Source organism: Epinephelus fuscoguttatus, linkage group LG23, assembly GCF_011397635.1.
Source record: "Epinephelus fuscoguttatus linkage group LG23, E.fuscoguttatus.final_Chr_v1".
Lineage (NCBI taxonomy): Eukaryota > Metazoa > Chordata > Actinopteri > Perciformes > Serranidae > Epinephelus > Epinephelus fuscoguttatus.
This window is the reverse complement of record NC_064774.1, coordinates 16472768-16499921: the sequence shown is the minus strand read 5'-3', so window position 1 is coordinate 16499921 and position 27154 is coordinate 16472768. Positions and strand designations below refer to the sequence as shown.

Genomic DNA, 27154 nt, shown 5'->3' with positions numbered 1-27154 from the left:
TTTTATTTATTTCTAATGTGTTTTATTTTTATTTTTTTTTTATCTGTCCACAAAGTCATATTAGTCACTACTATGTTAGATCAGTTTTCCCTCACTGCAATGGCAGTCAACTACACAAGAGCCCAAACCCAGCATGGCCCCCTCAGCTCGCAAAGATTTGTCATTTCACAATGAACGACACCTTCAAAACAATCAGACCTACAGATACTGCGCGTGGAGGGTCAGCCCATGATAGCCACTAAATCGTTCTGCTTTTGGTGAAATTATCTGATTCACAATCAGGAGATAAGGTGCAAATTTTCAGGTGTTTGAAAAGGGAGCCACATTTTATTCCGCTGAAATCAAGTGCAAATGTAAAGGCATAGTTTGATTTGTGGAGATTTTTTGCCCTTTATGAAACTCAGACGAACTCAGCGATGCACTGTTACGTCTTCTTGCGAACTTTGACGGTAGTTTGCTCAATCAGTGGAAGTGTACGGAAGCAAGTACGTGAATACTAAATATTGAAATTTAAACACCACTTAACTCAGCATTGATATACTTTACTCTGAAAACCATGCGTCTAAACTGACCTTTTGATGTATGTCACATGACACCTGACGTGACGTTACATTACATTAGTAACAACTGCATTTGTTTAAAGCCAAACCATTTTTAACCCTTACCATTAACTTTTGTTGCCTAAACTTCTGGAAATAAACCTAAAACCAAAGTGTTTTACCTATGTAACTTTATTTTGAAAAAGACACAATGCATGTATCAACCCGTCAATTGAGACGTTGTCTACGAATGTTGAACTACATTTTGACACTGACAAAGCACCAGTATTTGATTAGCTGGGATGAAAACTGGTTGATTTTCTTTATTTGCAAAAGGCTGAATTTGAATATATATATATATATTTTCATTGTTCACAAATTCAGATCAAAAATTTCTGGGTTTCTCAATTAAAAAAAAAAATCCACAAGCAACATTTTAAATGCAAGAGAACTGACTTCAGCCCTATTAAAGCACAAAAAATGGTTAGAAAATTCAAATCCAAAGATGACTACCAGGGAGAACGATGGGACGATGGGATAGTAAGTCATCCGGTTTCTGCTACTTATGTGCAAGTGATTGTAAATAAACATTGCTATTTGAATTTTTGACTTGTCAGTTTTCAGCAAACTGAATCTATTTTTATTTTATTTTATGTCATTTTATTTTATCTATTTAAATTCTGAAACTTGAAGTTTTTGATCTGATTTTGTTTACATTGAAAAAATGATCCAAATTCAGCTTTTAAAATTGCAGATCAAGAAATGTTATGTTTTTATGCCAATGAGGTAAATTCAGAATTCAATAATTCAGAACAAATAAATTCAGGTACCTGGTTTTCATAGAGAAATATTTCAATTCTATGAATTCAGTGGTGTATTCATTGGTTGTTCAAATTAAAATCAAAATACTCATGTCTCTTTTTTGCTTCCATATCAGTAGCAGTGCCTCTCAAAAACTGGGAAATACGCCTTTACCACTGGGGATTTTGGAACAATTCTATCTTCCTGCACTGTGGCTGGTGGCACACAAAAACAGAAGTTTGACAACATCTCACGTCTTTATGTGAAATTATCACCTCTATTAACACTTTTTTAATTTAACAAGAGGTTGAAATAGACCAACTGTAAATCTCTGGAATAATGTTAAGGTGTATTTCAGAAGTTTTCAAAGACACTCCTACTGATCCCATGGATACATGAGCCAAAGTGGGCTTAACTTCCTGTTTGACTTACTTACTGCACAGACTGCTTATGGATACGTTATAGTCATCCATATGTTTCATAGTACACAGGCAAAAACGTGACTCTGAAATCAAACTATACCTTCAGAAGAGTAAGAATATTGGCTCAAGTGCTGCTTCAGTCTTTCAGAGTGGATTTGTTTTCTGTGTGAAAAATTTGGGTGTAGAGTTTGACTCGAAGGCTGCCTTTTTACATTCAAATCTCCAGAGAAGAACGCTACTTAGACAAAAGGATTTGTTTTGAAAATCTGTCATCACCGAGGACATTTTTGTCATTAGACATCTAGATTGATTGGCAGGCTGTTTTATTCCCATCTGCCAGTGGGAGGAGTAGAAGGGACCATCACTCAGGTTTGTGCTCTCTTTAAAAAAACACAACATCTCTAGTGCTATCTGTACAACATTCAACAACACATGTCTCTTTTTTTTTTGTTTTGTTTTGTTTTGTTTTTTAACCATAATGCCAAAACAATAATAATTATCATTATAAGAAGAGCATTTTTCCATCTCAACGGCATTGAACAAACACCACACGAACTGAAATAAAAATCTAATAAAGGCCTCAATACCAGATAGTACACGTCACCTTCAAGTGGTGCTAGAGATCGACAGTTTACGGACGAGAGAGCGACATGGAGGAAGAGCAAGCATGAGAGAAAGACGGAGAGAGAGAAGAGGGGAGGATGGGTTAAAGAAAGTTGAAAGAGAGAAGTGAATTATTTCGTTTCTCAAGTTGAGCTTTAGTGTCACCTCGGACATGTTTTGGCACATTTATGAGATTAAATATAATATTCATTAGACTTGGGCTTTGGTTTACAAAGGATTAGTATAAAGACCAAAAGTAGACTAACCCTACATCTATTTTACTCGTCTAAAGGTTAGGTAGTCCATTCTTTCAAGAGTCTAGCCATGCTAGATTGTAATAAGGCCTAGTGACCTTGTTTAAGGCCGAACGGGCCTGAACAGTAGAGAGAGGTCTGGTATGAAAACAGCTTCCCTCAGGAGAGAGGGGTCAAGAGGTAAAGACACGAGAAAAAGATTAAGGGAATGGTTCTGAGGTGATGAAGGAGAAGAGGAAGAGAAAAGAGGAGAAAGGAGGGGGGAAGACAGTGAGGAAGAAGAAAAGAGTGTGTAGATATAGGCTAAGTGCTTTTGGTGAGTTTTACAAAATACACCAGGAAGTGCTTGAAACAGAAGGCACGATGGCATTGACAGTAGTTGTTAAGGAGACACCACTAAGGGACTTTTCACTACGAAACTCATAAGGTGCTCTAAAGAAAGGAACTTAAACACATTAATGCACATTAAGGTGAGGTTGCAATCATAGAATACCCCATCAAGAAGTAGTTGGAGGAGATAAACAGCGGTTGTTTGACAACGTGACGAAGAATCCACTGGTTCAACTTAAAGAAATTAAGGTAACAATTTTGCTTGCATCTTTTTAAGTACGTCCAACTCTGGCCTTAGACCTTCAACATCGAAAAGCTTAATTAAGTTGAACCAACTTAATATTTATCCAAAAGTCGTGGTGGTATTTGGTGGTCAAATTTTTATGTTTAAGGTATTCTAACTTATTTATTTTACATCAAAGATGTTTTGATTTTGACCAACAGAATGAATATTTTTTAGAGTGTATAGTTTATATTTTTCCTATTGAAAACACAACAATTAATGGCAAGTAATTGTTTTCATTTATAGCAGTAAACATGTCAACCCAGTCTCACTCCGAAGTCGTCGAAATCCGACTTTCAGCATCAGACACAGACGAATAAAGCCGTCCTTTAATGTTGGCATGATACGGTTGTTATGCCGTTGTAGTTTAATGGCGGCCAGCAGCATCAGGGGGAAACGCAGCAGGACGTGACCTAAAGTTAAGGCGGCAAAAAGTCCAAGTAGGGTGTTCTGAAGGGTTGGTGGAGAGAGCAGTGTTCTAGTCCCATAAGATTATAAAGCCGAACCCTGTTCTTTTTTCCTAAACCCAACCACATACTTTGTTGAAGGGAAAAAAACTTAATTCGCAGATATAGTGCATTTTTTCTGAAAGAGACTGTATGTAAACGGTAAATTCGCTGTGAATACGGAAGCACCCTCTTTGCACGTTGTATGTGGATGTGGAACATCCATGATCAAACATGGATATGTGAGAAGGTCGGGATGAGAATGTGTTGCCAAAGTCATCGAAATCCCGCTTTTGGCAGTGACCTCCAGTGCCAGGCAAAAAGTTGTCCTTTAACGTTGGCATGATACGCGGTTGGACGCCGTTATAGGTTAGCGCCAAGTGGGAAGGAGCACAAGAACTAAAGTTAAAGTCCGAGTAAGGCAGTTGGGAGGGTTGGTGGATGGGTCCAACAAGTACTGACGTTCACCCCGAGAGCGGTGTTTGCATCCCGTAAGATTATAAAGCCAAACTCTGTTCTTTTTTTTCTAGACCTAACCATGAGCTTTTGTTGCCTTTACCTAACCACATGCGTTAGTTGTCGAAGTTTAAACAAAATGTCAATTTGCGGGGCAAAGAGAGGCTGTATGTAAACAGTATATTTCCTTTGAAAATGGAAGTGTATCTTGAAAGGAGGCAACGCATGTAACAGGCAGAACTTGACACTGTGTCCCAGAACGTCAACAACCAACGCACCCAGGGTACCTTTTACGTCGTATGTGGACGTGGAAAGTCCATGACCCAAACGTCAATATGTGACGAGGTTGGAGTGAGAATGTATTGGACGTGTTGATGTTTACACAAAAAAATGACTTTGAATGTGAACTTAATTTAACAACCAGTTCAACGGTTAGATATTTGATACAACTGATCGACGGTTCTCCACTAAGTGATGGGGTAAATCTATGGAAACCACAGCTTTACACATTTAAAACGACAACAAAAAGTGACAACTTCCATTGAAAAAACGTTTGGTCTATCGATTAAAGTCAAAATAAAAACAACTACTTTGGGAACTCAAACCTTGCACAGTGCTCTGTATAGACATTCCAACTAGTCTTAGCTCACGAACATTATAATCAATATTACCTATATTGATAACCTTTTTCTGTAAGCATCTTGAAATGAAAATAAACAAAAGTCTGCTGTTTTTTTCTTGTCTTTACAAAAGCTACACATATTCTACTGGGATGTCTATGCATTTGTTAGTGTTTTAATAATTATTCCTACCATTGTCTTTTCTTTTCTTATAAAAAAAAAAGAAGAAGAAGAGAGGGAATCTACTCATCTAAAAGACACCATACCCCCAAGAGTACAGTTTGTTTCTCAGATTAAGTCCTGTTTGGCAGGGGTACTGCTTTCTTTTTCGGTCTCTACCTTGTATCTTTTCTCCTGTGGAGAAATTGTTCCTTTTTTGACACAGTTGCTAAGTCTCTGTCTCTTTAAAATAACATCAGTTGATTGTGTTCGGAGGCTATGGCCCTCGAACGGACTCTCGCTCTGAGTTTTGTTCCTATCCACGCATCTACGTTGTCTTGACAACCCAACCCGCATTCGGCGCCATTGTAAACACTGAATTTTGACCCCATTTTATCACTCAGCTTTTGACCTTTTTTCATCACATTATGTATATCACCTACTTTTTTTGTTTTCTTTTCAAGCTTAGCCACAAACGTCCGCCATCTACATCAAGGACATGGCTCTACGATGTAGCATTTCTTTTACAACTTAACTATTCACAACACCCTAGAACCACTTTTAACAAATATACTGTACTTAAATTGTTTTAAACTGTATATTCAGATAAAATGAGTGACCTATCGGAGCCTCGATGCGCAGGAATACCAAAGACTCTCTTGACAACGCACATGAACAGGCACTAACTGAAAAAGAAAAAAAAAAGTTACAAACGTTTCTTTCAGTTATTCTTCAGGACAATCGTGTAGAAACACTTTTCAGACAAACAAGGCAGTGATATATAGTCGAGGGAAAGCACATGGCCTGCAACAGTTACCTCATGCCTTAAATTAATACCACATAGCTTAGCTGAGGTGCACAGCTTGAAACCTTTCTGGCTAAACTTTCCCCCACGTCCGTGTAGGTTGAGGAGGAACTTGAAGTTTGAGGTTTCAAACTGATCAGGGGTCAGTCAGGAGAGCATCTCTTCACAGCTGGCTTTAGCTTGGTCAGTATAGTAGTCTGAAATATACAGTCCAATATTATTAATGTGGAATAAATGTGGAATGATGCAGGAATTATGCCTTAGATCTTAAACATGTTCCTTTCATTTATCAAACAGGAGATCACCTTAAAAATTCATCCATCTTGGAGTGAAGCTTGGAAAAAAAATAGAAAGTGGCCTACAAAATCCCGAAAAGATGCATCTATGCTCTTTTGTACAGGAAGTTTATTTTGTGGATGACCACACTGTCGGAACTGAAGTAGACGAATAATGTCAGAGGAAAAATAACAGCTGTGATGTTTCTCTCTGTCCTTTTCCAAACCCTCAGGGGTCAAGAATCCTCCGTTCTCAAAGCTACCTGCCCCTTCTTCAATCCCGTGTCAAATGTGGTTGAAAACATTGAACCCAACTCTCCAATTTAAACGGTGTCATCCCAAATTAATCTGTTAAGACTCTTTCCTCCTCTCCCACCATGTGGTTGGAGCTCAGAGCTGGTGAAAGAGCAAGAGACATCCTCAGATCCTGGTCCTCTGAGTCCTCCAGACTGCTGTTCTCCAAATTCTCTTCCAACTCCTCCTCTTGCTCTTCCTCATCCCCCTCCATCTTCCCCTTGAACACCAGAGCGTCTCTGACATTCTTGGATACAGAGGCCACGTCCGGATGGTCGAGGATGTCATCCAGATGGTCCTCTGTATCCTCAGAGAGCCCATTCAGGGTCTTGGCCTGCATTGAGGACCATTCCCCCAAAGGTGCCTGGGACTCTGCCTCTGTCGCATGCCTCCATATTGTCAGAGAGTCGAGGTCAGGCTGATCCATGCGGTGCTTGGTGGCCTTTGGGGCTCCATCATCATCCAAGGCGGTAGAGGGGGCTCTTTTGCGCCTAGATTTACTGGTGTGGTTGACCTGGAGGTGCATGGCCATTAGCTCCGCTGAGGACGTACGGAACGGGCAGAACAAACACTGGCTCAGTTTGACCCCTGTTGAGCTATCCCCAATGCCATCCCCGCCACTGACACCTCCTCCCTCCCCTACACTCATGCCTCCATCCTCCTCCATCCCTCCCAGGCCAGGTGAGGGGCGACGGGACAAATCCAGGGGTTCAAACCCACCCTCTTGGGTTGAAGACGCAGGTCCGTCCTTGTCACTCGACGGCTGAACCATTCGACTGGTAGTAAGAGGCTTCCGACGGGACACTTTAGGGGCCTTTGGTGGGGGAGACTCCCTGATCCAGCCTCCTTCCATTCCACCTTGGTAAAGAGCTCCCATCACCCCAGACAGATACCTGTACTGGGTCTCCAAGTCGACATCCCTTAGAGCTGCCAAGGCCTTCCGATGCTCCCGCTGGTCTGGAAGCCCCAAGAGCCAGGACTGCTGGCTGGGCCGAGAGGTGGGGGCGTCGGTTGGGCCTCGGTTCACCGGGCAGTGATTGAGCTGTGATCTGCGCTGCTTGGCCAGCCCAGAGGTTCCAGAGGTCAGACTGTTGATGGTGGAGGTGAGACCACTGGAGGAGGAATTGGAGGAGGCTGACAAAGCGTTGCGTTGCTCCCTGTGGTGCCGCTGGAGGTGGTACTTCAGCGAGCCTGACTGGGTGCCCGCATAGTCACAGTGGGGACATTTGTAGGGTCTCTCACCTAGAGACAATAAGACGAACAAAGTAAGGGTGGGGAAATGGTATTGGTCTGTAAAGATAAATGTTATGCTATGTTATTTCATGTTTGGAAAGCACTGAGAATATCACTGGACAAATGAGATTTGCATTTTACTGCACAAGCTCTGTAAGAGATTTTAAAGGATGTTTTCATTTTGTTAAACGGGGCCCCCTTTTAACTCCAATTCATGAAAACTTTTCTCCGTTTTTGGATTCTCACCATGGGGGCAAGTTTTCTTCACCTTACAAGATGAGAGATGCCACTGTTGTTGTCATTTTCTGACAGGGAACTCAAACTATTATCTCAAATCCACCAGACTCCATTGACAAAAATAGTCATTTTATTTTGCATAAAATTGGAAGTCCTGGTCTACCGCTGCCTCGATTGGTTAGTTTGTAAGGTAAAGCTGAGAAAATTTTCTTAATATAGTGGTCACTTGCAATAATATTGATTTGCCTACGTGTGACTTTTTTCGGATGGCTAAAATACGTACATTGTTTAGCATTCGTGTTGGTAGATTTGGTTTATAGCATGATAACAAAGCAACTCGGTATAAAAATAAGCACAGGTTGGACTATTGTGTTTAGATATATATCTTTAAACGTTACAGTTATGGCTGACAATGACAGCAGAAATAAACAAGCGTGCCTATTTCACCTATGTCCACAATTCAAATCAATTGGCAGTTGTCTACCCAGAAGTATTCGTTGTTGTTAGCGCCACATCTCGGTGAGACTCATACGGAAGTAATCCCTGTCAATCATCTCTTATGACTCACTAGAAGTGTGTAGTACATCTACAGCTACATCTTAACCTCATGAAATGACTGCGGTAAAGCCATTGTTGGTGAACGGCACCTGAACGCCTCGCCATCAAAAAGCTAGTTACCAGCTTATAACGAGCTGAGCTAATTAACGTTAATAAGCCATAAGTTAATAAGCCAACTGCGGTTTGGACCCGGTAAGCTGTCACTGAAAGAGGTAACAGTAGTGACCAGGTGCTAGACCATAAGCAGCACACATTCAAGAATCACAGTGCCGAAATATGCAAATATAGCGAGGCGAAACGGCAAACGAGAGCAAATGTGGGATTGGCTTCTGCTTTCACTTTCGCTGGCGAGCATTTTTACAAATAGTAAACAACAACTGCCTAGTATACCTTTAAAGGAACCACTAATTCTTAGTGTTTTAGCTTATTACTACAATTCGCGCAAACTTAAACCATTTTTCATGTATACATTTTTATATATGGAAAACTGCAACAGTAGCCTACAGCATTTATTGAAAAAAATGTTGAGCAGTGACTTGCTTAATAACTGGTATGGTACTTTAAACAGTGTTGAGTGGGAGCTGTAGTTGTGCATTTTAAAGGGAGATGGCAGTATTCCATCACTGATTAAAAATTACACTGCTGGCGGAGATAAAAAGGAGGGGGGGGGCGCATCATGCTGGAGGCACATCAACAGCAGGAAATGCATTACATATGAAAAGCGTAAATGATCTTATTCACAAGAACAAAAAAAAACACAGCTCTGCTGATGAATGCAGATGTACATGCGAAAATGTGAACAATTTGATTTTGTTGCCGGAGCAACAAAAAAAAAAAAAAGGGATATAAGTCTCAAGGGGTAATAATCTCAAGAGGACAGTAATATCAAGAGAGTATTATTATAATTTGATGCCTTCATTTAAATTACTGACCATGTGGTAATCACTTGATGGCACAGAGAAGCAATAGTGCACGAGAGAGAAAGAGCTGTGCGCTATCATGAATAATACAGCTGTGATGTGATAGGTCCTGTCAGCTATAGACGATTACTCATAATGGCAATATTCAAATAGATTTCATTGAATGCATTTTGGGCAACGTCTTGCTGGAAAGACTTGGATGTGCTCCAGTTACCTTTCATTTGGAGATTGGTGGCATCTCAAAAAAAAAAAAAAAAAAAAGGATGAGGGGTCTTAATTTTGATCAAATACATCAAGTGAAGAAGGCAAATAATAAAAAAACGACAATGACTCGTGCTGATAAAGTCTTATGAATATGGATCATTAATTAAGAGTGTGAGTGAGTGCTGTGAGAGTTCCCAATTTTCATTAAAAATCCTACTCACTTATCACCAGAAATTCAGTATGAGGCTTTTTTTCTCATTTTCACTGGTTTTGTTTTTTTAAGTCTGGGTAAAGCCTGTTAGAGTCTGCTGGAGTGTCCTGTGTTTCTGTTCTACGGTCAGAATTATTGAGAAACTATGTGAGGTAAATTTAAGAGGAACAATTACAGATTCACTTGTTTCAAATATCAGAGAATGTGAATCTGTGAGATTAAAGGCAAAAAAATGTTATCAAGGTGAAATCTGTGACCTCCTGTTTATGTGAGAATCATTATATTCATTCATCCTGTTAGGGGTCACGGGGGGGCTGGAGCCTATCCCAGCTGACACTGGGTGAGAGGCAGGGTACACCCTGGACAGGTCACCAGACTGTCACAGGGCTGACACATAGAGACAGACAACCATTCACACCTACGGACAATTTAGAGTCACCAATTAACCTGCATGTCTTTGGACTGTGGGAGGAAGCCGGAGTACCCAGAGAAAACCCACACTTACATGGGGAGAACATGGGTTCGAACCCCCCACACCGGCAATCAATATAGTTTACCTTAAGAAGACAAATTACTTTGCACAATTTTGAGTTAATGAAGTTGCCAAAAAAGAGTTAATTACTTGGGGAAAATTAAATGTTTTCTGTACCTTTTTTGGGAGTGACTGGCTAGTGAGAGAAGTGAGCTTTCTACTGAGATTTTACCAAACTGAATCCTTGGAGTGGCTTGATTTTTCCTCAGCAACTACTGTTAATATACCCTCGAGCAAGGCAGTTAACCAGGAGTTGCTCCGATGGGGCTGCTCGGCTGCCTGCAGTAGAGGGCTATGATTAGCGCTGGCTAGCTCTCTGGGGTGAACGTGTAAAAAAGAAAAAAAGGTAGCGCTGCTAAAGTGAGGATGCATAATGAAAACCTTTCCAGGGATTTATAGAGGTTAAAAAAAGTAAATGTAGTTTGTTAAACTCACAGCAGCTTCTCACCTGTGTGAACTCTCAGGTGCACTTTGAGATGGTGTGAAGAGCGGAAGGCTTTACCGCAGTAGGGGCAGTCTTTTATCCCTCTGCCACGCACTCGCTCCCTGGTGGGAACTGAAGGTATGGAGGAGACTGCTGTCAGGCCATTTTCTCCTGCAAGTGGAGAAAAATGTAAAGATAACAGCTGGTGTGAACGGCCCCATGAGAGCTTCTATTTACAACTGAAGAAAAACAGTATGAAAATAATATGCTCTTGTGATAAAAACACCATTACATGTGAGAAAACAAACGGAACCCAAAAGACGAAATAGAGGAAAAGCGCACGTGAGTGTACCTTTGAAGCTTGAGATGACAGAGTGAAACCCCGTAGCTGCTCCTGCTTGTTGTGATCCACCACTGTGCAGTTTTGATTCCTGTCTCACTTCCCCCGTTTGTTGGGATCCGCCACCGTGTAGCTGAGATTCCTGTCTCACTTCACCGCTGCCTCCTCTTCCAAGCCCTGCTGCTCTACGACTCCCCTCCTCTTCGCCACCGCCGCCTCCTTTCTGGGGCCTCTGAGTGTGAACGCGAGCATGAACCACCACCTGCTGCAGACTGCGGAATAGCTTTCCACAGTCTGGGCATTCCCAGGGCCCTCCAGCTCCGCCAGACTCCTCTCTTGGATCCAGGCCTCCGAGGTAGGCTCTGACTTGCTCGGCCTCTGTGATCACAGAGCTCCGACCGGGGCCTCGCTGGCTGTGCTGCTGGCCTCGCTGCTGGGGCCTCTGCTGCTGCTGCTGCTGAGCTACAGCCAGGCTGCGAGCCACCAGCTGCCACCAAGTTGCCTGGTCACCTCCTTCTGAGATTGATGCGGTAGTTTCACCGGTGCTGCCGCCTCTAGTTGCTCCCCCTCCTCTTCCTGGGCCTCCTTCTCCTGAGCCACCACCACCACCATTGCCCATCTCTGCCACCTGAGCCACTGCTTGAAGTCTCTCCATGCAGCTGGCCCCACTCCCATCACTGGGCAGCCCGAGGTATCCCAGGATGGCTGACTTGCTCGAGCCCATCCCCATTCTGCTTCCAGTTTCCCTCTCTGATCTTCCTTGTCCACCTCTCCCACCTCTTTGCTGTGCCAGAAGGAGGCTTGAATAGAGGGCGTTGAGAGACTGATTATTAGCAGAGCCTTTGGCTTGCTGCTCTGCACCTCCCGGTCCCCCAAGGGTTCCCAGCCCAGCCTTCAGCCCAAGCTTGTTGAGATGTACTTTCATGTGGTTTTTGAGGAACCAAGGCTCTTTGAAGCCACGGCCGCATACTTGGCACTTATGGTCCAAGGAGTCCTTGTGCTTTCGCATGTGTCCCTTCAGGAACCAAGACTGGGTAAACCGCTGTCCACAAGTATCACAGCGAAATGCTGGCAGTGTAGGGGACGCAGCTGCTGTAGCTACCACTGTCACCTGCGGGGTACTTGGGGTCGGGGCTGGGGTATGGGTCGGGGTGGGCACAGGAGTATCTGGGGTTGCAATGACCGCCCTGGAATTGAAGGCCGGCGGCAGAGCAGGTACCTCAGGGGAAGGGTGGCACTCCTGCAAGTGAGATGCCAGGCTCTCCTCTTGGCTGGCAGAGAAAGGACAAAGAGTGCATTTATACGGGTTGTGGAGAATGCGGACGTGGCGTGCCAACTCCGAAGCCGTGCGGAATTTTCCTTTGCAGGCGTGGCAGCGGAACGTGGGTGCTGAAGGAGTAGATGCACCCTCCCCAATGGTAGAGGAATAGGGAGGGGTCACAGAAACAGGGTCCTCTGTAAGTGGAGGGGTCAGAGGTGTGCTGTCATCCAGCAAAAAGTTTGGGTTCTGGTCTGTGTGTAGGCCGTCATCTAGACCTTTGACCTCATCATCCTCTTCTTCTGTGAGATGCTGGATGAGAGTCCCTGGCAGTATACGCTGGTTTGGGTGACTTCTGTGATTCGGGATTAAGTCTTTGTGGTTCTGTTGGATTTTGAGGTGCTGCTTTAGAGGTGCTGAGGGGAGTCCAGTACGGTACAGGGCTGAAGCTCGGCGGTCTCGGTCCAGACTGTGAGCTCGTGCGTGAAGAGACAAAATGCTTTGGAATCGGAATCTCTTCCCACATACGTGACAGGGAAACCTGAGTGCCGGCCCCGATGAAGCCGCTCCCACTCCAGGTATCGCCCTGGTGACAGTATCTTTCTGAAACAGCTGGAGGTCTAGCTCGTCGTTGCAGTTTCCACTCGGCCCAGATGAGAGGGCCAGCTCCAGGGCTCCAAACCCAAGGGCCGGAGCGGATGGTGTGGCTGGAGGAGAGGAGTCCAAGCAAGGGCTGCACCCAGCCTCTTGTCCCCCTCCTCCTGGGAACAGAGCCACCGCAGGGGTCGGGGATGGAGGTACTCCATCCAACCCTTCCTCGTCATCTTCTTCATCAATATCGTGGTGATTGTTGTTGTTGTTGTCCTCGTGGAGGGGGAAGGGAGAGAGGGGGAAATAAGGCGTGGTGTCCGGGCTCTGGGGGGAAGGTTCGGGGCTTTGAATGGGCAGCACGACTGGGCTGTCAGGTAGAGAGAGCTGGGTGTGAGGAGAAGAGGCCTGGGGGCTGTGGTCCAGGGACGGCAGTGTCGGGGGAGACTGGGGCTGCTCACAAGAAAGAGACAACACACACTCTGGCGGAGAATCCATCCTCTATCAGTACGAAACACAGAGAGAAGGAGAGATACAGATAGTGAGTGGAACTGATGACTTAAGAGGAGTCACAACTTTAAAAACCTGGAGGAAAGGTTAAATTTGCATGTTGTGCATAATTATCTTCAACTGTAACATGACCTTGACCAGATCTGGAAAACGGCCAAGAAATAGACAAATAGTATTAGTTTGCCTAACAGGTTCATATGTGTGAATGCATATGGTTAGAGTTAGGGTTAGAGGGTTCAGGTTAGGTTGAGGTTAAAACGCAGCGCTCTGAAAAGAGCGCTCCAAGGGGCAGAGGCTCTCGGGGAGTGGTAGTATGGGATCTACTTAAATATGTCCTTTTATGAGTCCTGATAGGGGTTAGAAGAGCCCCATAAACATTACAATAATTCAAAATTTTAGATAAAATCTGAGGTTACTGGGCCACTGCACTGGGGCAACAGGAACATTGTCATTTAGTAACAATGCTCCCATCCCCCAGGGTCTCTGAAGAAAGAACCTGGTGACTGCTGATAAGTCAATAAATAAGTATGTCCATGGTTAGGGTTAGGATGAATGCATGTGTATGAGTAACAGTAGAGAATTACCAGAAGTGTGTGTGATGTTATGCCATTCTTTAGTGTCTTGGCTGACAGGGGACACTCTTCTGTGGCAGCCTCCTCCTTTAATTTTCTGGGGACAAAAACAAGCAAAATTTTAAAAATGAGATATTTGCAATCATAAAAAAATGAGTTTAAAAACATATATTGGCACATTATTGTAGCTATTATCTAACTCAAGACTTTATTTTACTTAATTAGCAATATCAGTGTCGATGTAGGCGTAAATGCTTTTTGAAATATTGAGTGATGAACTGCAGGTAGCAGATATTTGTCAAACGGGATAAAAACCAATTTGCTCCGAGACCCTTTGAATATATTCCATCATAAATGCTAATAGCAGAGAATCAAACGCATTACGGCACCTTTTTTTGCATGTGTTTTAATGCATGAAAATGTTAAGCACAAAAGCAAATCTTCATTTGATCTTCATTTACTCCTCAGTCTGCGTAGGTGTGCGCTATGCATGCGCTTCAATGTGTAACAGGTGTGCACCTGTTCTGCCTCCTGCGTGCGTTCACGATGCGCTCCAGCATACTGTTAGCACATATGGGATGATTAGCCGGAGTGTGAATGTGCATCGGCGTGTATCTGTGTGTGTGTGTGTTTAGGAGTTAAGGGCACCACCACAGGACATGGACTGTCCCAAACAGGATGGGCGCGCGATGTTTTGACTTCCCCACACGCCCTTCCTGTGCACTCATACAGTAGCAGCTTTTTGCTTAAATCAGGAGTGTAGGCACACACTCACACACACAGTCATGTACAGTATGCATGCACTTATGCACAACAATGTTTGTTAAATCTACAGCCTGGGTGTGGTGGCTTTGACCCTGCTTAGTCATGGTTACTTGTTAAAGTAATGTACAAAGCTTATTCAACTGTTGTGTCGACTGGCTGCAGATAACAAGAGTCAGCTGAAATGTAAAGTGTGATATACAGCATATTGAACACACAAGCATTTTTTGGCAAGCACGCTCACACACCCAAATATTTTGAGTGCACAGCAGTTTGCATCAGTTAGACCGGATTTATGCACATCGGCTGTTTTCGTCCATCATTTGGAGTTGAGAAGCAGCAGAGGCGCCCGCAAACAAAACAAAAGGTCATCAATCATTGTGGCAAAACAATGGAACATCTGTGTTCGCAGGTGTGTCGCCCATATTTGTGTTCACGCGGCAGTATGGTCACATATGTGTTTATATGATCAGTTGGGTTTGTGTGTGAGTGTGTGTGTGTGTGTCACTGAGCCTGGATGACAAAGAGATTCTCATGTAGCCAGTTGACATTTTAGCTCAGCTATGACTCACAGGGATATCACACCATATCAATCACATAAACACACACAAGCACAGACACACACTCGCACACACTGAGTCCTTTCTTAATCCACCATTATTGTTCTTTCTCTCTCTGTCTTCCTCTCCCCTCTGCCTTTCTTTTTCCCCCCGATTCACACTCCTCCCATCCCCCTCTCATTCTCTCGCTCCCTCCCTCCGTCTATTATTCACTAATTTTCTTTCATTCTCTCCCTCTCTCTTTCTTTCTCTCCTGCAGTGTTGCCAGTTGGCAGAGTGCCAGGGAATGCTGATATCAGCTGGTAGATTGGGCCCTGCCAACATGGCGAAGAGCAAAAAATGAGAAAGGAGGCAGACGGAGAGAAAGAAAGAGAGAGACAGAGAGAAACATACAGTGCAGTTACAAACTGGGCAGCGTTAAAAAAAGAAAAAAACATTGTCAGAAGCCATGTGAATGAAAATGATTTAATGCGATTGCCAGCATGGTGTTGAGGGGAAAAGGGGGGAAGAAAAATAGGGTAAAGCGACAGACATGCTGGAACAGAGAATAGGAGAGAAATCAGAGTGGTGGAGTGGCAGGCTGGGGCATAACATGAAGAGAGAACAAGAGATTTAAAAATCATTTGAAAAGTCAACACACACAAATATACATCCAGAGAAATACAGAGAGAAAGAAAAAAAAGAAAGGGCTCGGGTTTCTAAATGTATCTGCAGCAGTGTTAAGTCTGATGGCATTATCATATGAATATCACCATCACAATGCATTGTTCCACCGTGACGGTGGCTGTCGCCAACCACCGGCCCTGTCATGCCAATAAAGAAAATTTGGATAGATGGAGAGAAGGAGATAAGGTGCAGCAGTGGATGCGGGGAAAAAGGGGGTGGGGGCGAATGAGGGACAGAAATCAGATTGGAATCAGGTGGAGCAGAAGCGCATGAAACCCAGGTGTTAATGAACCAAGAAAAGCAGTGAAAAACCAGCCACCTAAAGCACCTCCGGACACGGTCTGGGACACATTTGTCCGCATTACTAAAAACTGCAATTCATCCCCCAATCTGCAGATTTTAACTACCTTTGTATGCAGGAATTGGCCACAAACGGATTGTGCAGGTGCTCAACAAGGTGTTAACTGTCAGTTTTAAAGGATGTAGGGAGAAGCAGTGCGTGCAGAGGTTTGTGCAAAGGAGGGGGAAATCTGATTTTAAAAGATCATCATAGAAATGCATTTTTTGATGGCAGGTGCAAATGTGATCCACCTGAATTAAACAGTAAGTCTTGACGCGAGATGCATGTTGATACTGGATACAAAAAGTACAGAGAAGAAAATTTTATTACAGAAGAATTTCAGTGCAGTAGAAAGATACAAATATGAACGGAGGAAACACAGGAAAAGAGCTGAGGCATTTGCTTTAGCTCAAAGGGCACCGAATACACTGCGCTGCACCAGACCAATAAAAGCCCCTGCTGCTGGGCTACGTAACGCAAGATTAGCCGTTCTTCCACAGGAAACAATATGGCGACCAGCTTGTAACAACCAATCTTGAATTACAGCACAACAGTACAGTAAAAGATGTTTCTGAAAACATTTTAGGTTAGAAAGAGGCAACGCAATAACAGTATGTTCAGCCCACGTTTTTACAATACAGGAAACAGTATGGCCCACTTCCTGTTAACAAACTCTCATACTACAGCCAAACAGTGAACTAAAATATGTCTCTGGAGAAATTTTAGCCAAGAAATAGGCAATACAGTAAAAAAAATCTTCATTTGTATTTCATCAGCACTGCCTAGTTGTACAGATTTATCTGAGTTCACTTCTACAAAAACGTATCAAGAGAGAGCCACCCAGAGTATAGAAGCGGACTGAGAGAGAGAGGGTGGCGTCTCTCTCTTGACTTGCTTCTAAACAAAGAGTATAGAAGCTGATCGAGAGAGAGAGAGCTGCTGATCAAGAGAAACGGGAGCGTTTCTTTCTCTCGATCTGCTTTTACACAAAGAGTATAGAAGTGGATCGAGAGAGAGAGCTGTGGATCAAGAAAGAGAGAGAGGGTGTTTCTCTCTTTTAATTTGCTTCTACACAAAGAGTACAGAAGCAGATCTAGAGAGAGCTGCGGCTCAAGAGAGAGGGGGCATTTCTTTCTCTCGATTTTCTTTTACACAAAGAGTACAGAAGCGGATTGAGAGAGAGAGCTGCAGATCAAGAAAGAGAGAGGGGGTGTTTCTCTGTCTTTTAATTTGCTTCTATACAAAGAGTATAGAAGCAGATCGAGAGAGAGCTGTGGCTCAAGAGAGAGGGGGCGTTTCCTTCTCTCGATTTCCTTTTACACAAAGAGTACAGAAGCAGATCAAGAGAGAGCTGTGGATCACGAAAGAGAGTAGGGGGCATCTTTCTTTTAATTTGCTTCTACACAAAGAATATAGAAGCGGATCGAGAGAGAGAGGTGGTTTTCTCTCGATCCGCTTCTATACTCTTTGTGAAAAGTTAGAGGGGAGAGGGAGGCGGTTCTCTCTTTCTCTCTCAATCCGCCTTTGTACTCTTTATGCCTGTGGTGGCAGGTATACAAAACTGTGGTGCTTCAACCTGTAGTTCAACAACCCTGGAGCCGGCAGATTTGAGTTAGGAGATGAGCAGGGAGATCTGGGTGCTGGTAAGATGGGGGGAAGTTTACCACAGTTCATTTACACATACTGCCCACATTGTTATTATACAACGCTGGTAGAAAATCTGTAAAGTATCCGTTTAAACTGCTCTTTCGCTGATTTTTCTTCCCCCTGCTTTTTCTCTGACCCTGAAATTTGCAGTGTACGTGCAGCAGTGCAACAACATTGCAATTCACTCAGTAATGACAGCTTAAAAGCATATCCTTGTTGTGTTAAGCATGTTGTCATTACCGTAATTGCAGTGCAACTTTGTGGGCACTGAGATAACTGATGTACTGAATTACCTTCGCTGGAAATGAGCTTTTATGACAGAGGTCAAGATGCCAACTTTCTTTTTTTAGCTCAAATCTGCATTGTTTAAATACTGATAAGTACATGCTCCTGCACTTGTGTCGCAAGGTGTGTGTAAAGGGAAGGGGGGGGGGGGGGGGGGGGTGAAGGTTGCTGAGTCATACATCACATCCATGATAAATAGTTGCCGAGGGAGTAGAAGCACAATATGTTCAGACAAGTTTATTTTGGGGGGTTTTGATGTCATTGTGTAAATATCCACTAGTGGTACAGTTTTATTGTGAAGGCAGTTAGAGCATGTTTGTACACGCCACAACGCTACACATCATAATTGTAAATGCGAGGGTGTGAACACCTTTCACTTAGTGTTTTTAACAGTGTGTGTGTGTGTCGTGTGTGTATGTGGGTGGGCAGGAAGTGCTCTATCTGCTCAGCTTTACATTAATGAGATGAGTGTAAATATGTGTTACAGGCTGAGAGGGTCTGTGTGTTGTGTTGCCTGTACTTTTTTCTGGCTTGTTAGCTTTTATAACCGAGCAGTGCCTACTTGCAACAACTCATCACAGTTTGCATAATTAAGTCTGTGAGCTCTTAAGAGTGTGATTTGTCCTTAAGGCCCAGACACATCAAACAGACATCAAAGAACTCGTGCCGATGAAGGCCGTCGCCTGTGTCTCGACCAAGAAGATGCACTTGAACACACCGCAAAGACTGCAGCCAACTAGCACGTATGTTGTGCGCCTACGTGAGAGGAATTAACTCGCCACACCAGCTGGTGGCGATAGACTGTGTTCGTCATTCAAAATGGGAAACTGGAAGACCAACAGGATGGATTCAAGATGCTGGTTAGCCAGTGAGCATATTAACAACACAACCCAATGTTGGAATAGGACATGATATTTAATCGTGTGCCAGCAACCAGTGACACAATTACAAACCATTTCTGCTAAAGAGCTCAGTGGCTTTTGTTTCAATCTCACGCCCCTGACTTATGCCGTTAAGTTGCTTTCCTCACTTCCATTTCTCTTCTTGTGCGCTAAGCTGAACTGCCAGTCAGAGCAATTTCACTCACCGACCGGCTCCACCTTTTCCAATGCCAATTTAACACGTTGAATCGGCTAAAAAAAAAAAAGCAGACAAAGGCCAACTGGTGCCAATGGTGCAGGACACACTGCAAAAACTTAGGTGATAGACGCTCCCAATGACCCAACATTGACTTACAGCTGACTGACTGGCTGGTGTGTCAGGGCCGTATCGACATTTGGTCACGGACTTTCCACGTCCAGATCATGACGTGTTGACGTCTATTTTCAAAATGTACATTTTCACAGGAAATTTTACTTTTACTTTTAATTTTACTGGCATTGTTTTGCCTCCAACAACTAACACACATGGTTAGGTTTAGGCAACAAAGAACAGGGTTTGGCCTTAGAATCTTACAGGAAACGCCGACCTCCTGGGTGAAGGTCTGTGTTTGTTGGAGCCTTCCACCCCCCGTACTCTGACTTTCGCCGCCTTAACTCTTGTTCTTGTCCCACCGCGTTTCCCCCTGACGTCGCCGAGCACCGCTAAACTATAATGGCGACCGGCTGCAAATCATGCCGTCGTTAAAGGACGGCTTTTTTCGTCATTGTCTGTCGCCGCAAGTCATTGCCCAAGCGCTGGATTTCGACAACTTCGAAGTGAGACCGGGTTATTCTTTCAGGGGTGACTGCTCAGGAGAGGCAAACCAGGCTAATGTTTGAGGTCTCACAAAAAAAAACTAGGAACAGGGGCCTCGATGGCCAGTCAAACTGGCATATTTAGCAACTATAAACAACCTTACACCTTCTTTAAAGACACCAAACAGCGCACCACCACTGCCCCCAAAAACTGGAGCCCTTTCTAGCTGCTGTATGGCACCTGGATAGCGTTAGTTTGGACAAAGCCTCTGTGGGCTTCTTAACCTGAGGCCCCCCCAGAGTCTAGGATCGCCCCTGGACTTGCATTTTAATCTTTTTTTTTTATAGCCTAAAGAAGCCTGCAGTGCTTCATAAGAAAAAAGAGGGAATTATTTCCTTCTCTCCAAGCTTGTTAATCATCTCACGACCCTACAATTAATTCATTTATTTATTTTTGATCCCTCTGGAGGCCTGAACTCCAGGTTGAGGACCCCTGGCCTGCAGGGACACAGAGGAGTGAAAAGGATACACTCCAACTACCTCGGTGTTCTTATCTGCGTCTGTATTTCTGTGTTTGTTGCACACGTCCTCCTCCACGAACCTAAAAATAGGCATCTCCAAGGTCTCAGGCCTGGGCCTTAGGGCATAAAGTAAACAGTGTATCTGGAGGCTGTGTGTGTCTCTGTGTGTGTACTTCAGTGAATCCTTACAAGTGTACCTTTCTTCCAGCTGTATTACTTTTACTCTCATGTGATGAAGTGTGTGCGAGGTGAGGCGTCCTTCGGGGATAAGTGGGTAAATGAGAGACTGACCACAAAAAGGAAAAAACACAAAGGTGAAAGAGAGGATGAGCGATTGAGGGAAGGAAGAGAGAGGAGGGGAGTGGGCTCTCTGTGCGGTACAGTATAATTTGGTCCTGTGGTTTTTATCGCGTGGTCACGTGGCGAACTTCCCCACAGACGGTATTCATTTCCTTTACTTCACCTTTCCCTGAACCCCCTGCTTCACTCCCTGCTCCGCTCCAACTTTGTCTGGCTCGCACTCTTCCCTCCCTTCATCTTCGGCAGTGATAACGGGGAAAGTCTCCCACTGTGCCGCCGCCACAGACTGTAAAGATGTGACTCCTTATAGAGAAACTTTTGTGTATCATTTTGGTCTGAGAATACAATATCAAAGACCTCACTTCTGCCTCAAAACTGAAACTACAGGGACTCATGGTGCTGTTGGAAAAAACTGTCCTTCAATTGGCGATAGATTGATACCTTTGTGATAGGAATTTTGTGAGCCAGGTGAAGAGGACTTTGTGAAAATGATACATTCAGGCCCGACTCTCAATCTGTCCTCAGCTCTTTCATCTTTTGGAAGATCCGGGGAGGCCACCAGCAACATTCACCACTTTCTCCTGCTTTTTATTTCTTCCTGCCTTACCTTACCACCTCATTTCCTCTCCTCTACCTCTACCTCTCCCTCCACTCCCCATCTCCTCTCAATCTGTTGCTCGAGCTCTTTCTGAATGAATTCCTCCTCCAGCGGAGAACACGAGCCGACACTTCCCCGCAGTCGCGGGGCGCCGAAGTGGGAGCAAAGCGGCGATGCCAGATCTGAGCGAGTGAATGTGAACGCTGGAAACATCACAGCGTCTCGGCAGAGAGACGAGGCTCTCGCTCCGAGTCATACAGGGCCGTGCTGTGTCTAAACCAATGAGCTGAGGCGCTGACTGACTCGTCTGATTCAGGATTACAGGATTGAGGCCTTAAAAGAAGAATTGGTTCTGAGCATGCAAATGTCATAAGCAAATCACTGGATGTGTTCTTTCTAAAAGGCTTATCCGGGCGCGTTGACGATCACCTGCAGGGGTTGAGAGAAAAAAAAAGCAAAGGAAGGGGTGATCGTGTGTCCCACAGGTGAAACAAACACCTACGTGATGTCTTTATTTTCTAATCAAAAATCCAAGTATGTGCTGAAAACTGTCAGTCAAATACTGATCTAATTCTGTCAGCAATAAGCACCCCACTGTCTCCGAAGTGTCCTTGAGCAAGATGCACACTACCCACAAACCCTGAGGATACTGACCCTGCACTGTGACCTCCTTGTGGAATAAGTGTATCACATATATCAGACATGTGAGCACCTACTGAGAAAAATAGAAACTGTTAACATAGGTTGATTCTTAATTCACCCTAGGGAAATTTGCAGAGCATGTGTTCTCTTTCTTAGTAGCACTATGCTTCACACACACTCAATTACACCTTTATATGTATATGTACAGCAAGTAGGGTTGTCAATACTCGAATTAACACCTCTTGGTGTAATTTGTTGTGATGCACCTTGCACAAGGGCACCTTGACAGTATGTTTACGAGGCTGGAAAGCAACTTTGGTTTCTCAGTCGAGGGAGCCTAAAGTAAATGGATGATTGACTTGCACGGCGCCTTTCTAGTCATCCGACCACTCAAAGCGCTTTACACTATTTGTCACATTCGCCCATTCACATGCCGGTGGCTGAGACTACCGTACAAGGTGCCACCTGCTACTCAGTTAACCATTCATCTGCACTCAATTTAGGGTTCAGTGTCTTGCCCAAGCATACTCTGACATGTGGTCTGGGGGAGCCGGGGATCGAATCGCTGGTCTTCATATTAGTAGACCACAGGCTCTGCCTCCAGAAGTTGCGGGTATACTTAAGAAGAACTGGCTTGTGTTGTCTGAAGGTGAAAGTGCTCATAGCTGTTCCGAATGACGTGGTGAAAGGCACATCATAGAGAGGAACGGGACATAATAATCATTTAAATATGGCACAGATGACGCTGTATGCTTTTGGACAGACTTTCCGAAAAGGCATTTCTGATCTTGCGCTTGTGAAAAGTGCCAAAATAAGTTGCCTTACGTTTTCACCTCCTGAAACCTGACCAAGGCTGCATGTGGGCATGGACTTTGTTTCAAAATTTGGTGGTACACATATGATACGGAAGGTGTGCAGTGGTGTAGTGGAGGGTATACTCAGGTATACGGGGTATACCCACCTCTTTTACCCATACCCATCAGCCAAAAAGCCGACCAAGTAGTGTATCCATCTCATCAACTACGACTACACCACTAAGGGTTTAGGGATCTTCCATCAGAAAATTTTAACCCCGAAATTAAAGAATCAGAGTCTTTTATTTTGTCCTCTGCAACTTTTATGTTTTTATCAAAGGGAACAAATGCATTCGTTCTAAATATTGAGGGGGATGTGTCCCTTGTGTCTTCCTCGAAATCTACACCGCTGTGCGTGCTTGTCTATTTTGGAAAGACACTGAATTCACATAGGAACCCAGCTGGCCACCAACGTCGCCAGACATTAATATTTGATTGAATTTGGGTGACCGAAATTCAAGGTCAGGATGTGTGACGTAGGATACTGACGACAGACGGTGCCGATATTTTGCTGGTTTTAAGTTGTGTTGCTGAACTCTAAACTCCCATACCTCCTAACTGCCTAAACCTCTTGTTGTTGATTATTATTTATGTTATTTTTATTTATCAGTGATGTGATGAAGGTACTTTTCTGGGTTGTCACTTGTTCCGTTTAACCTGCACCTGCCAAAATCAAACGTCTCACGCCAACGTCATCTTGAAGTAGACATCTTTAACATCTAGTCAAAAGGTGCAAGGAACACAACCCAACGTCTGCAAAGCGCTACAATGTTAACATCTATGCAACATTAAATTCTTTTTTAAAGAAAATTTTTATGTCTTTATTAGATAGGACAGAACAAATGTGAAAGGGAGACAGAGAGGTGGTCGACACGCAGCCAACGGACGCAGGCTGCTGTGGCGAGGATGGTGCCTGCTCTACCTGCTGAGCCACTGAGCACCCAACAACAATTCTAACGTCACTAGACATGTAAAATATCGTCAACCTGATTTTCATTCCGAGTTAAATTCAATGTCTTTCTGACGTCATATTGACATCCGGTGCCAGCTGGGAAAGGTGTGTGTGGAGGAGTAACTGTTCGACCACCCCAACAAGCGCTACTGACGCTTTAATACCTCTCTACTAACCTTAAGGCTCCCTCTGCTCACCATCTCCTGACACCCACAGCGCTGCCGCTCTATCTTTTGCCTGACCCGCTGTTTGAAACCACAGCGGACCCCTTCTTCTGCTGCTGTGACCCGCTTCGCTCGCTTTGCTATCAAACTTCTGATTCCTAGTCAAACGCACGCCGTGGTCGATCAGAAAAACCGTGCCATCTACCTGTCCGTCTCTATTGTAAAAACAGGAGTTTGAAACTGGTCTGCAAATTCAATACAAGTGGCACAAGTGGCGTACTATTTAAGTAAGACCCTAATGCTCTAAATACACACTAATCCCGAGCAGGCGGCAGAACTCTCAGCAGTCTCAAAATGTCACAATGCAGTAGCTTCTCCCTAACTGAGGGCAAGCAGGTGCCTCTCCCGCAGCGCACTAATGACCCAATTATATCAATCAGAAGCCTTGATTGGTGCTACACTCCTCTCCCTTTTACTCTGTCTCTTTCTCCCTCACATACAATCTCTTCCCCCAAGAGCCACCTGGATTGGGGTGTATGTGCCCCCTTCAAGTACAGTACAGTATGTACAAAGATGGGGAGGAGGGCGGCGTTGATGGTGGCAGAGGAGGAGGAGGAGGAGGTGGAGGAGGAGGAGGAGGATACTACTTGAGTACAACAAGCAGAGAGAGGTCTTAATGAGGCAAAACCATTAGACTCTTTTTAGCATGGGGCCAGTGTTTCATATTGGTTAGGACAGTGAGTTCCTGATGAGGATTTGGAACGTGAAAGCATCATCTCAGCACAAAAAAAGTGCATGTACCTGTGGAGGGATACTTCAGGTTACACTTGTGCTTTTATACTTTTTTTTTTTTTTGTTAGTTTTCTGCAAACACTTCAAACGACGAGAGGACGTCACTATAGTGAGCAAAAATCTTTACTTTATTTCATAGATTAAATCAGTTTTCAAGTCACAGATGTGTTGAGATAATTTAGGTTTATTGGGTTTAAAGGATAAAAAAATATCCAAACATAAAAAGAGTTCAAGGATCCTGCACAACATGCCTGTTTATAGGACAAGCCAGCAATGTCAACCTACTTCCACTACGCACACGCTCTCAAAAGTGTGACATTTTGGGTGGATTTTCAAAAATAGGGCATTTCAGGATCCCTAAACATATTCCATTGGATATAGAAAAGGCGACAGGAGTGTCTTTGGTCAACCCAGATGACACGTCTGCGCCTTATCTCATGAGGAATTTCCTCCTCGCCCCTATGATGTGCGTCAATAACGTGCAACCATTTTCAGTCGCTCTTTCCCCTCTTCTCTCTCGCGGCCATCTCAATTAGAGGCACATTAATGAAATAAATAACCATCAACAAACAATGCACTAATAAACACCCCCCTCCTCTAAAACGAGATTAACCCTGCCCGCAGATGGTGTCCGCGCACGATCCCGTTCCCCCCAAAAAAAAAAATTAAAAATCATAAACAGTGTGGGATGTAGTTTGGGGGAGAAGTCGGGGAGGTTGGCGTGTGTGTGTCATGTCAGCCCTATCTATCGCTCTCTCCCCTGCTCCATTTTGTTCTTAAATTTTCTATACAAAAGATTAAGGGAGGGGAAAAAGACGAGTGAGCGAGCGAGGGAGAGGACGGGGAGGAAGAAAGTGCCATCATGGATTTCATCTCGAGTCCCTCTGCCAATCTCTCAGTCCCAAAAAAGCGACATCGTGTCCAAAAAAAAAAAAAAAAACGCACATTATTCCCCCTTAAAAAACCGGTAACTTCTCTTTGCAGAATACAATCTGGCAACACGCGTTTTGCACACACACACACACGGCCACAGCGTTGCATGCCACACTTGCTATGCTACTTTCTGAGCTTGTAGACACTGGAGGTGATGTTAGGACAAGTAAACGGGTTGTAGTAAACATCGTAGTAAAGGAAAAAAGCAAGGTGGGGGAAAGTGGACGGTTTATAAAACACTGTGGAAGCCCGTGGATGCGTTTTTGCGCACATCCCAGATGAAAGTGGCGGTGCTTATCTCGAAAACAATGCACTACACAATGCCCAACAAAAGAATTAGTCAAGCTAATCGCATCTGGCCCACAAATTACGCTTTTGTAAATCAACTTGCTAACATGCAAAAATCCACTTTTACGCCTGGACAATATGTCTGCGGCTTATCGAAAATCCTCCGTTACGCACCGAGAACTTGTGCCTCTTTTAGTAAAAGCTACTTTTTTGGGGTTGGTGTGTGAGTGTGTGTGTGTGTGTGTGTGTGTGCGGGGGGGAAGCAAACGTCGTTTCTTTTTTCCAGAGAGGTTAAAACGGGATAAAGAAGAAGAAGAGGTCAAAAACTGCTTTCCTTTCCTTTCCCTCGCGCGGATACGAAGTGCTCGCGAGCAGAACTTGGTTTAAAGTTAACGCGGATTTATAAAATACATCTTTGGGCACTCCGAGTGACTTTCCGTGATCTTGCAACCATTTTAAAGTCGCGTTTAAAATCGAGTTGACCTACCGAGTCGACTTGTTCTACATGTTACACCGAGTGTTCGCTGAATTAGAGTGCATTTCTCCGTCTTTCTTTCTTTTTTTTTTGTCATGTCACGGGCTATAGGACGGCTCCGAGGCTTACATGCATGTCGGCCACGCGCGCACATACGCCGGCTTACATACATGACACACACGTAAAGTGCTCCGGAGCGCGCGGATAGATACATACATACATACTACATGCCAATCACTCACATGCAGGCACACGCGCGCACACATTCCCCCCGAAAAAAACTGCACAAAAATAAAACACAACTATATTGGCCATTATCCCGTGTGTTGCTCGTGAGAAGAAGAAGAAGAAAAAAAAACAGGCAACAACAGTCGCAATAAATTCAACAATTTTGGAAATGTTTCATCACCGGTGTTTCACGCCACCATGCATAAAAGTGTATATGTAAACAGAGTGGTGGATAAAATTAAACTAGATAAATGGAGATATAGGATATATGTTGAAAGTAAAGACTCAGTGTACTTACGGGAGAGGCGGCGAGGAGATTAATGACACGACACGTCATGATTACGTTTCACTTGAATTAAATACATTACGAGTTGGGAAAAAAATGGAAATCAGGGTTGTATACAAGCATACGCCGTTTCCCCCTCCCTCCTCCCTCCGTTTGGTCACCCTCTCCTCTCTCTCTCTCTCTCTGTCTCCCTCTCTCCTCCTCCTTCTCCTCCTCCATCTCCCTTTCTTTCCCTTCTCCCTTTCTCTCCTTTTCTTCTTGCATTTTTTCCCATTTATTGTACAGGAGTGGGTGAATAGGGAGAAAGCAGA

The 27154-nt window shown here is 44.1% G+C and overlaps 1 protein-coding gene across 1 annotated transcript; it reads right to left on the bottom strand.

The window, feature by feature from the left end:
• Positions 1-26994, bottom strand: znf219 (zinc finger protein 219). Its single transcript, XM_049568514.1, has 5 exons — positions 26856-26994; positions 13887-13971; positions 10959-13293; positions 10631-10777; positions 1-7529 (listed from the first exon to the last, which is right to left on the bottom strand). The coding sequence occupies exons 3-5, from the start codon at positions 13288-13290 to the stop codon at positions 6337-6339; spliced, it is 3672 nt and encodes a 1223-aa protein (XP_049424471.1). The 5' UTR covers positions 13291-13293; positions 13887-13971; positions 26856-26994; the 3' UTR covers positions 1-6336.
• Between the last annotated feature and the right edge of the window lie 160 nt (positions 26995-27154).